Consider the following 12,615-nt stretch of genomic DNA (forward strand, 5'->3'; position numbering starts at 1 on the left):
TTCATTGTCAACATCCTGAAATATCCTTTAAACCGTTTCCAGGGAACAAAAGAAAGAGAGCATGACACTGATGGAGGGTCTTTTTCAAAGCCATCAAGGTATTTTGTCACACTGTGCTTTTGTTGTGAGGGTAAGTATGTCCCCATCCAATTATTTAACAAAATACAAACACCTTGTACCTTCACCCACCCCTGTTGCAAGCCAATGAGCCCCTCTCGCTCGCTCGCTCGCATGCACGCACGCACGCACGCACGCACGCACACACACACACACACACAGAGAGAGAGAGAGAGGGAGATGGAGAGAGAAAGAAGGAACATTGTCTGGGCTAAAGCAATTAAAGCGCTCCCTCTCTCTGCTCCTCCCAGCGCATAAACCACCTCCTCAAAGTTTGCTCGCTGAGCTCGGCTCATCGCACTTGCTGCAACACGTCTTGTCAACCTCGCACTTAACGCGTGAACCAGGGAGACAGTGATAGTGAAAGGGGTCGGAGTAGCTGGATGTAAAGGGTACAGGATCGAKATTTAAAATTGTGCAGATCCGTGGATTTAAAGGCAAGCCAATAAAAGTGGACGTTGAAGTGAAATTGATGTTGCAATCGGGAACTCTTCCCTCAACATGAGGGGCCGTCAATGATACGGGTATTGAACAAACCTGTTGCGACGTTCAATGTCCTTGTTCTAAGTCTTGGGTGAGAGCACTCAGCGCAATTACGCACGGCATCATTATGGTTTTGTTTTTGGATAGACGTGTCCCTGCTTTGTTCCTACTRTGGGGCTACTGCGTTTTTGCGGACACGGTCTTTTCGAACTTTACCCTGGACAACGAGGTCCACTCCAGTTTCATCCACCGGCGGCTGAAGAGCCAGGAGCGCCGGGAGATGCAGCGGGAAATCCTCTCGATCCTCGGGCTGCCGCACCGGCCACGGCCGCATCTCCACGGGAAGCACAATGCGGCACCGATGTTCATGCTGGACCTGTACAATGCCATGTCCACGGAGGGGAAAGAGGATGGGTACTCCTACCCATACAAACCCATCTTCACCACCCAGGGGCCGCCGATAGCCACTCTTCAGGACAACAACTTCCTAAACGACGCAGACATGGTTATGAGCTTTGTCAATTTAGGTATGTCACCCCTTGCCATCTGTGCTTATTATGTTGTTCCCCTGCAGTATCAGATTTTCAGTCGTAATCTTAACCATCTGCAGTTTTGCACTTATTGGTGGATATCTCATTTCAAGATATCTTGAAAACAGATAAGCGCATGCCTTGAAAATTATAAGTAACAAGTTGCTTATATCTTATTAAACATTCAACAATATGTAATAACATGAGTGAAACRTGAGATACACTACATGATCAGAAGTAGATCTCGTGGAAGATCTCATTCCAAAATCATGGGCATTAATATGGAGTTGGTCCCCGTTGCTGCTATAACAGGACGGCTTTCGTCTAGATGTTGGAACATTGCTGTGGGGACTTACTTCCTTTCAGCCACAAGAGCATTCGTGAGGTCGGGCACTGATGTTGGGCAATTTGTCCTGGCTCACAGTCGGCGCTCCAATTCATCCCAAAATGTGTTCGATGGGGTTGAGATCAGGGCTCTGTGCAGACCAGTCAAGTTCTTCCACACCAGTCTCAACAAACCATTTCTGTATGGACCTCACTTTGTGCATGGGGGCATTGTCATGCTGAAACAGGAAAGGGCCTTCCCCAAACTGTTGCCACAAATTTGGAAGCACAGAATCATCTAGAATGTCATTATATGCTATAGCGTTAAGATTTCCCTTCACTAGAATTAAGGGGCCTAGCCTGAACCATGAAAACAGACCCAGAACATTATTRCTCCTCCACCAAACTTTACAGTTGGCACTATGCATTGGGGCATGTAGTGTTCTTCTGACACCCGCCAAACCCATATTCGTCCTTCGGACTGCCAGATAGTGAGGCGTGATTCATTACTCCAGAGAACGCATTTCCACTGCTCCAGAGTTGAATGGCGTTGAGCTTTACACCACTCCAGCCGACGCTTGGCATTGCGCATGATTATCTTAGGATTGTGTGCGGCTGCTTGGCAATGGAAACCCATTTCACGAAGCTCCCGACAATCAGTTATTGTGCTGAAGTTGCTTCCAGAGGCAGTTTGGAACTTGGTAGTGAGTGGTGATACCGAGGACGGACAATTTTTACAAATTACGCGCTTCAGCACTCTGTGAGCTTGTTTGCCCTACCAATTTGCGGCTGAGCCATTGTTGCTCCTAGACGTTTCCACTTCACAATAACAGCACTTACAGTTGACCGGGGCAGCTGTAACAGGGCAGAAATTTGACGAACTGACTTGTTGGAAAGGTGGCATCCTATGACGGTGCCACGTTGAATGTCACTGAGCTCTTCAGTAAGGCCATTCTACTGCCAATGTTTGTCTATAGAGATTGCATGGCTGTGTGCTCAATTTTATACACCTGTCAGCAACGGGTGTTGCTGAAATAGTCAAATCCACTCATTTGAAGGGGTGTCCACATACTTTTGTATATATAGTGTATGTGCAAATCATTCAACTGTTGATAGTATTGATTTACAGACCAAGTGACATTGTTTATGTTCCCAGGTCCATGTTTAGGTTATATCTAATTACTTAACACTGGGTCTTAAGACGTATTACCCTACAGATTCTTGGTCTAAAAAGACAACTGGGGATTTCTCAAATCTCTGGAGTAAAAAATGTAATGCATTTTCTATTTTTACTGAACCAACCATTCTGTTTCGCTAGCACATTGGACTTCACGGGTCTTTGTCCTGCAGAAACACTTTATAGGGCTATAGCATACACTGCGGGAGAAAAGCCATCAAATGTAGATACAAGTTGTGGAATAGGTAGTCCATCTTTTACAGTGTGTTGCAATTGAGATAATGATCCAGTCTAGGAATCCACGCGCATCACATTCCAGTGTCTAGTCTCCATCTGTCTCAGTCAAACAGCTGTCCACTGTGTTAACGTTCAGGTGCTAAACCCTGCAGATGCTGTAACCTGCAGACACGTCGTCCACCGTTGTTATCTTGAGCATGAGCAAGTGTCAACAGCAGGATAGGTTCAAAGTGAATCTCGTTCTCCTCGTTTTTTTGTTGTTGTTACATTTCCAACCAAATAACATCAAAACAACATTCACAAGGGATCCATATACTGCAGTCTGGATGCTAACATCAGAGTTGGGCAAGCACAGTTGTTTTTCTGACCCATGCTGTGAATGAAAGACCTTACAGACAATGTGTCTGATAGCCCGTGTACTTTCCCCTCTAAGCATTTGCTAAAATGTTTTCTTCCCAGCTGTTGGCTGTGGATTTAGCGCGTCCAGGTTTCATAACCGCGTTCCTTATCTAATCAGTGAGTCTTAGCGAAATCCCCCTGAGATGCTGCTCGGTCTTCTGATTACCATTGCTGTCAGCAGCAACGGCCAGCGAAGTTTTTACTGCCTGCCCATCGGCGCAACGTTAGCAGGCAACGCCAGGGGATTTATGGAAAGATCAACACACCACCATAACTCAATTTGGCCAGCGAATGACGCAATCACAGCAACCACATGAATGACCAAGGGCCAAGACGAGTATTGGCGATTCATTTGAAGAAGAACAGGACACTGCGGCAGGGGATCTGGCCAGAGAACTTATACGGTGTACGACTTCGGCAGTTCTAGAAGTCTCGAAGCTCAGAGGCAAACGTCAACAAAGGTAACAAGAAGAGGTTTCCCGGCCCGAGGGAGCTGGGGTTTGTGAAGAATCCTGGAGGGATGGAGGGATGATTGTTGGAGTGTTTTGGCAACGGAGAGGGAGGTGACAGTGTTTCCTCTGCCGCACTATGCCATTACAGAGGGAGCTGCTGTATTGACGCTATTTTGGACAGGCTGTGACACAGCTGGATGGGACCGCAAAGCCTTGCAAAGTCAAGGGCCTCTTTCTTTTCCTGACATGTCTGAAAAGGCACCATGTTCCCAATCCCTATATAGTGCATTACTTTTAACCAGGTCCTGAATAGGGCTCTAGGACCCTGGCCAAATGTAGTGCACTACGAAGGGAATAGGGTGCCATTTCAGGCAACCTAAGACTTCAGCAGGGCAAGGAGAGAGCCTGTGAGAGGCAGAGAGGACTCTGATATGTACTGTATGGGCCTTTGATTCTTTCTCAGTCTGTCATCCATAAGGCTGACATTAAATCAAAATCAAGGTGTTTCACATCAGCGAAGGAGCGAAACGATTTGCGGCGAATGAATGAATCATTTCATAACTGAACCCGTCTTACGTAATCAAGACCCTTTCTCGCTATAGGTTTCTATGCTTGTTCTCTGACTTGTGGCTTGTGAATGAAGCCCCAATAAAAGTAATGTTTGCCGTCTTGTCCAGTCATTTCCACTCAGCTCCCAGTGACTATGAGGGGTTGAGGCCTGGTGATATGGTTACTGAGCAGCACAGTGGCCGTTTCTCTGCCCCACAGGGCAGGTTAGGTTCCCCTCATGCCAAGTTGGGTTCCTCTTACCAAAATTCAAATGATCTGTGATAACCTTTTGCAAAGTATACTGTATCATTTGGATATGATGTCACTGTTGGTCCTGTTCGTGAATGGGCTTCTTTGTCAGGGCTCTTCTTCCTGAGCCAGGCTTGATCCAAGCCACCAGATCCTAATGCTGATTAATACGCCTTTATATGAGAGAGAGAGAGAATACAAGAGAACAGAGAGAGTTATAATCATAGACACTGATGGCTTTTTATTTCATTCATTCATTGTGGGGTTTTCCATTTTAACCCCTCACAAGTCAGGTCCCATAAATGGCATCATGCCGGAGACGCCTCTGTTAGATTGACTTCCAACTGCCTTGGAAGTGGCCTTGGGAAGCTTTTTTATAAGTACGCTGGGTGGCATTTTTAGCTTTTAAATATTATGACAACAGGATTGTGTCTGATTTCACTGATAGTCCCATCAAAGTGCCAGCGAGGGAGAGAGAATGAGAGCAAAAGGAAAGAGTGAAAACGGGGGGAGGCACTGAAGAGGTTTGGTGGTTCCGCATGACCCTGATTCTTGACAGACGCCCCGTAAGGAGAGTCCGCAAGTGAGCATAGAGGATGGGAATAGTACGAGGTGTAGACTCGTGACTTTGCCCCGCTTAAATGCATTGCCACAGAGAGCTCTCCTTCAGTTCTAGTTGTCGCCTGGGGGAAAAAAAGAGTTGGAACTGGCACAATCTGATTGTTTGAGCATATGCCATTCAAATCAAGTGGTCATGGAATGTAACTGATGTTGTATCATTGATAAGTGCTGCTGAGTGCTTGAGTTGTGCACAGGGCAGCTCATTTGTGTTCAGAGTTATTGAACGGCTATAAAATACATTATATGATATGGTATGGTGATATTCAGTGTGTATCTGAGCTATTCTGAGGCCAGTTGATATCTGATGTGCTGTCAGTGTATATCCGAGCTGCTCTGGGGTCAGTTGATAGCTGATCGTGTCAGTATACTGTATAGTTAAGCTGTTCTCAGTCTTGCTTAAAGTGGATCTGTTGTCGGTGTGTATCTGAACTGCTCTGCGGCTGGTGGGTGTGTTGCTTTGGGACAGACCCCAGGGCCAGGGACGTCCTCTCCTCTGTCTGAGTCACTTCAGTTAAAAGGCCAGCTGTGTAAATGGCTTACGGCATACATGCAGAATGTACACAGCTACACGCAACATGGGTCGCCCTAGCCCAGGGTGTGTTGCTGCTGAACATGCAACGCTCGCTGACACGCTAACACGCTGACACACTTCTGTGTGAAATTGGATGGCGTTTTTCTGTCGCGTGAGCTTGGCGTATGAAACAATTAACATGGGCAAGTTTCTGTCTTTCTTTCTCTCTCTTTCTCTCTCGCCCAATGTGTAGTCCTTTTAGCTGGAGGGATTTGTGTCTTGCCCACCCTTCCTTACCACTCCACACTGACTCATGTCAACACTTTCTCACTTTCTCACACGCATGCACATACATAACCACATACACTTCCCATTTGGGTAATATATTTGATATGATCCCGGCGGTCCCCAGTGCATTAGCCCTCATCCACAGTGAATTAAGGCATTTCCCCTTAAACAAACCATCCAAGCTCTTGGCGGATTGGCTAGGCTGAGTTGGCCTGGCGAAGTCAAACACTTACACACACACACACACACACACACACACACACACACACACACACACACACACACACACAACACACACACACACACACACACGGATAACCCGCTCGTCTCACGCACCACAGGGCAGCAGGATGACTTGCATGTCTACCATGTGCATCTCTCACATCATTAAACAGTGCCATCACCTGCATGGCCTGTTTTCCACAACTGTGTTTTATTGTCTTACAGTAATGTGTTATCAGGTGTGTTAGTCCATGGCTTCCTGCTCTGCCCGTTGTCATGCAATCCTGCATGGATTACCTAAGCCTGAGGCGGTGAGGAGGTGTGTGTGTGTGTGTGTGTGTGTGTGTGTGTGTGTGTGTGTGTGTGTGTGTGTGTGTGTGTGGTGTGTGTGTTTGTGTGTGTGTGTGTGTGTGTGTGTGTGTGTGTGTGTGTGTGTGTGTGTGTGTGTGTGTGTGCGTGCGTGCGTGCTGCCTTCCTGCGTCGAGTGTGGATGCATGTGTGTTTGTTAGTGTATCAATGTGTGGATGAAGACAAATGAAACAGTGCTTGGCTTTATATCATTTCAGTAACTCGAGCCATACTGATTGGTCCCTGGGTGTCTCATAGTCCTGCTGGAAGTCAGCTGCTCTGCAGGGCTGTTGTAAAATAAAATAAAGTGTTGAGTTTGGCTCCAACGTGAACACACATATATGTGAGAATATGCCAGCTTATTTAAAAAAAAAGGTGTACCGCTGTACTGTTTAAATTGTCCAAATGTTCTGTTGCTGTTAATCCGCACCAGATGTGTGAAACACATCACTAAATGGAGTCGAAACAAAAAGCAACAACAATCATTTGAGTCCTCTGGTTTCCTTGCTCTCCGCTGGCTCTAACGTCAGCCAGGGAACAATAGACCTGCTGCCAATATGTACACAAAGCATTCAACTTTTACTTGCAGTATAAGTATACATTTGAATAGTGTTTCTACTGTAGATGCATTTGAATTACATCCTTTCTTAACCCCGTAATAACATATGAAATCTAAAGCATTTTGAAACATTTAGATACAATTCTGAAGTTCTTCGGAATAAAACCCCAGGGCTACAAGCGTAGAACACATATTAATGAGATAAAACAACTTGTTTGTTGATTAGATTCATATTAGACCTGTGTGTGGGTGTGAGACTTGACGAGAGCAAACAATAGTTATCCAATCCGTTACCATAGTGACACCACAGGGCACCACCTGCCCCCTGCCATCCTCCCCTCACCCCCACACAACCCCCTGGGTGGTGGCACAGAGTTGGCAGCCCGTTGTCTAGGTTTTATGGTGTGTCAGGTAGTTAGTAGCCTCGCGAAGCGGCCTGTTCTCAAAAGCTTCCGTATATAGAAGCTCGCGAGATCCGGCGGCTTTGTGAGACTAGGTAATAGGTGGGCCCGGAGAATAAAAACAGCCTCTAATTGGCCAATTTGTTTTGATTTAGTAGAGGGATTTGGCATTGAGATAGCATTGTGTCACCCCACTGCTGTACACATACACGTACACAAACACACAAATGCATGCTGGGAAACGTTCGCTGTCACGCCACAGTCATGTTGGAGTCATGGGATTCTGATGTATTTTATATCTCAGCATCACATCGCTGGCGTTGATGTACGTTACATCGTGCTTTAAGGAATATGGAACGTTGTGTGTGAATATGGTCGGTGAATGTGGCAGGAGAGACAGCAGGTGGTAGGTGGGTGGAAATCACTTTTCTCAAGTAACAACATTTTTAAAAAAGAAGAAGAGAAATACAGATTTGGGGTACATGGGTGGGAGCGTTGGTCAATTACAGGGTTCTGAAGTGATAATGTTGGAATAGGATGGATGTGGAATAGGATTGAAATGGCACGCAGGCACACACACGCTCTCACCCAGCCCCCGCTCCTTCTCTCATTCCTGCGCTCAGTGGGCTGCCCTTGGGACTGAGATTAATACAGATGTTTCTCTCCATCTACAGGCCAAAGCAGCTGTGCARAGAAACTCTATCTCCTCAAAGTCCAACAGACCCCGTCCCTACACCCCTCTATTCCCCCCCAGCTCTGTCGCTCTCACATCAACCCCATGCACCCAGTGGTGTAAATTAATTAAGTAAAAATACTTTAAAGTAATACTTAAGTCGTTTTTTTTGGTATCTGTACTTTACTATTTATATTTGACAACTTGTACTTTTACTTCACTACATTCCTAAAGAAAATAATGTACTTTTTACTTCATACATTTTCCGTGACACTCAAAAGTACTCCTTACTTTTTGAATGCTTAGGGCCCAAAGTGTGTGAATTGACAAGGGCCCAATTCACACACGTATAAAGCAAACATCCCTGGTCATCCCTACTGCCTCTGATCTAGCAGAATCACTAAACACAAATGCTTCATTTGTAAATTATGTTTAACTGTTGGAGTGTGCCCCAGGTTATCCGTAAATTWAAAAAAACAAGAATATGGTGCCGCCTGGTTTGCTTAATATAAGGAATTTGAAATGAATTATACTTTTACTTTTGATACTTATATAGGTATATTTTAAACCCAATACTTTTACTCAAGTAGTATTTTACTGGGTGACTTTCACTTTTACTTGAGTCATTTTCTATGGAGGTATCTTTACTTTTACTCAAGTATGATAACTAGGTACTTTTCCACCGCTGCTTGCACCACCGTATACCAAAACACACACATGCATGCAAACGTACGCACACACTCAAACCAGAAGTATGGAAATAGCACCATCCTCGATCGGCATGGCACTATAAAGGGTGATGCGGAAAGCCCAGTACATCAGTGGGGCCGAMCCCCCTGCCTCCAAGACCTCTATATCAGGCGTTGTGAAAGGAAGACCCGGAAAATCATTAACGACGCCAGCCACCCAAGCCATAGAATGTTCTCTGCTTCTGTTACTCTGTTTATCATATACCCTGACGCCTAGTCACCTTACCCCTATACATATCTACCTATATCACTTCATTATCCTTGCACATTGTAAATATGGTACTGGAACTGACTGACCCTTTATACAGTGCTTCCGGAAAGTATTCAGACCCCTTGACTTTTTCACATTTTGTTACATTACAGCCTTATTCTAAAATGGATCAAATTAAATGTTTTCCTCATCAATCAATACAATACCTCATAATGACAAAGCAAAAACAGGTTTTTAGACATTTTTGCAAATGTATTCAAAATATAAAACAGAAATACCTTAAGTATTCAGACCGTTTGCTATGAGACTCGAAATTGTGCTCAGGTGCATCCTGTTTCTATTTATCATCCTTGAGATGTTTCTACAACTTGATTGGACTCCACCTCTGGTAAATTCAATTGATTGGACATGATTTGCATATGAGGTCCCACAGTTGACGGTGCATGTCAGCTCAAAAACCTAGCCATGAGGTCGAAGGAATTGTCCGTAGTGCTCCGAGACAGGATTGTGTTGAGGCACAGATCTAGCGAAGGGTACCAAAACATTTCTGCAGCATTGAAGGTCCCGAAGAACACAGTGGCCTCCATCATTCTTAAATGGTGATTCTCTGGTCTGATGAAACCAAGATTGAACTCTTTGGCCCGAATGCGAAGTGTCACATCTGGAGGAAACCTTGCACCATCCCTACGGTGAAGCATGGTGGTGGCAGTACCATGCTGTGGGGGTGTTTTTCAGCGGCAGGAACTGGGAGACTAGTCAGGATCGAGGGAAAGATGAATAGAGCAAAGTACAGAGAGATCCTTGATAAAAATCAATTTCGGAGTGCTCAGGACCTCGGACTGGGGCGAAGGTTCACCTTCGCAACTGGTTTACGACCCTAAGCACACAGCCAAGACAAAGCAGGAGTGGCTTTGGGACAAGTCTCTGAATGTCCTTGAGTGGCCCAGCCAGAGCCTGGACTTGAACCCGATCGAACATCTCTAGAGAGACATGAAAATAGCTGTGCAGTGACACTCCCCATCCAACCTGACAGTGCTTGAGAGGATCTGCAGAGAACAGTGGGAGAAACTCACCAAATACAGGTGTGCCAAGCTTGTAGCGTCATACCCAAAAAGACTCAAGGCTCTAATCGCTGCCAAAGGTGCTTCAACAAAGTACTGAGTAAAGGGTCTGAATACTTATGTAAATGTGATATTTCAGACATTTTTTATTTATAATTTTGCAAAAATTTATAAAAACCTGTTTTGCTTTGTCATTATGGGGTATTGTGTGTAGATTGATAAGGCTGTAAAGTAACAAGATGTGGGAAAAGTCAAAGGGTCTGAATACACTGTAGTATGCTTACTTACGGTTGTCTTCTCCTGATTTCTATTTCTTGTGTGTTTTTGTTCTACCGCATGCTACTTGTAGTATTACATTGTTATTCGTTACTGCATTGTTGGGTTCAGAGCTTGCAAGAAAGGCATTTCACTCTACTTGTGGCATAAAAAAACGTGAAACTTCAAACCTACCAGAATACACTGACCTCGTCCAAGCTTCAGTCGTAGCTCACTCCCAACAGTGTTCTCTACTGTTCTGTCTTCAACCCCCAACTCTGCCCCCTTACTGTAGGGGTTCAACCCTTCCCAACCGCCAGACAGAACATATCAACACTTCCTCACTTTCTCACATGCACGCACGTACATAAGCACAGGCACACGCGCACGCACTTGTGTCCGAGTGCATATTTGAGGTCCTCTGCGGACAGGAAATAATGAACTGAGAGTGAAAAAAAATAATAGTTGGTTCAGGTAGCTACTGTTGCCTTCAGGTGATTACACTCATACCGTCGCTGCTGTCCTCTTTTCCACCCATCTGTTTCAATGCTTCATGCCGAGTTAAAGCACCCAGCATACCACAGGGAAGCAAAAAAAAGGRGTCCTCGCAGTTACCGCGAGGCTACCACACAGCACATGGACTATTTATCAAGGTCCATGCCCTTTCTATTCTAGAGTCCTAGAATTCTACGTTCGTCTGTAGATCTCCAAACAGACTGACATCTGGACGTGCACGTCATCCGCGCGGGCTCTTGGACCGTCCCAGACACTTGCTGTGAGTGGTGATGAAACAGTCTGCGGGTGGGACTCGACAACGTGGCGAGTTGTCAAAAAGACCCAGATGTACGGAGCAGCGGGTGTTCTTGCTTGGCTGAAATGACGAACGGCGCACATCCGAGGCCAGGAATGTTGCGGCCAACGACACGCGGCTTTCTAAATCATGTCTCCCTCTTTCTCTCTCCCTCTCTCTGAGACTGAACATGGGCCATTTTCAGTGTAGGAGTATGCTGCTGACATAATTTACCCCTGAGGTTGCTCATAAACACAGCAGAATGAGGTTCGAGAGGTAGAGAGAGGGGTTGGGGGGGGGGGGGGGGGGGGGCAAGTAGAGTGATCTCTGAATTGGAGACAGACTTGGAGGAAATTGTAGGATAGTGATGATAGGCATGCATACAACCTTTACATCAGCTACTCTTGTATCTTGGTAACTGTGCCTTGCGGTGGCTGCATCACATGATCTGTCTCTCATACCTCCACAGCAGGCGAGCAGCTTGAGGTTTTAGTGAATGGAAGTCAGAATGAGCGCAGTGCCCTTGTCTTCCACGGAGGGCAGCATGGAGCAGCGTTTACCCCTAGAGAGAGAGAGGCCAGATGTGGGACAAAGCAAAGCCAGGGACACAGTTACCAACCACACTGCTGGGAAAACAAATAAACACAGGGCTCAGAACTCTGCATTATGGTCCGTACTGGAGCATTGAGGGTGAGGAGACGAGATTGAAAGGCAGAGTGGAGTGTGTGTGTGTGTGTGTGTGTGTGTGTGTGTTGGTTGTTCTAGCGGAATATTGCGTTAGCAGAAGGCTGTAATGCCTAACAGATTCTCCAACTGGCACAAACAGCCAAATCGAACCTTGTAAAAGCAACAACTGTAAGCGAGTGTCGAAATATCACGTCGATTTAGTGTGAAATGCGAATTTGATGTGTCAGTTTTGTGTTTATTTGGGAAGGCAGTTGGACTACTTCCCTTTCTCAACTATTTTATTTGGAAAGTGAATGGTTATAATTAAACTAAATAAACAACAGTTATTTCAATGAGGGTGCCAGTGTGCTCATCTTGTGTAATGAGGATGCCGCTCTGGATTTGGGGTAAATTAGTCAAATCATTTACAGACACTGGGAATTCTATTGTTGTGTGTGTCTGTGTGTGTTTGTGTCTGTGTCTATATGTGTCTGTGTTTGTACATTTATGTAAGTGTGTGTGTGTGCATCCGTGCATGCGTGTGTGTGTATAGAATATCCTTAAGCTTATAATAAGAGGTGGCGTGGCTGGTTGAAGAGGGTGTGGTTGCTGCGGCCGTTGAATTAAAGAACGTAAAAAAGACGAGAAAAGAGAGGGGGAAACTTTAAAATGACTGTGGTTTTATGTCTCTCAGAGTGGTGACATCAAGGGGAAGTAGAGCTGGTTATTGTACASTCCTTTAT

General features: G+C 45.5%; 1 protein-coding gene across 1 annotated transcript in view; it reads left to right on the top strand.

Annotated features, from left to right (window-relative positions):
- The first annotated feature begins 371 nt into the window (after positions 1 to 371).
- Positions 372 to 12,615, top strand: part of LOC111966214 (bone morphogenetic protein 7) — a 42,515-nt gene continuing 30,271 nt past the window's right edge. Inside the window, exon 1 of the mRNA XM_023990679.2 lies at positions 372 to 1,127. Coding sequence (XP_023846447.1) covers positions 728 to 1,127 — 400 coding nt within the window. The 5' untranslated portion in view covers positions 372 to 727. The remainder of the gene's footprint in view (positions 1,128 to 12,615) is intronic.

This window comes from Salvelinus sp. IW2-2015, linkage group LG7 (genome assembly GCF_002910315.2).
Source record: "Salvelinus sp. IW2-2015 linkage group LG7, ASM291031v2, whole genome shotgun sequence".
Lineage (NCBI taxonomy): Eukaryota > Metazoa > Chordata > Actinopteri > Salmoniformes > Salmonidae > Salvelinus > Salvelinus sp. IW2-2015.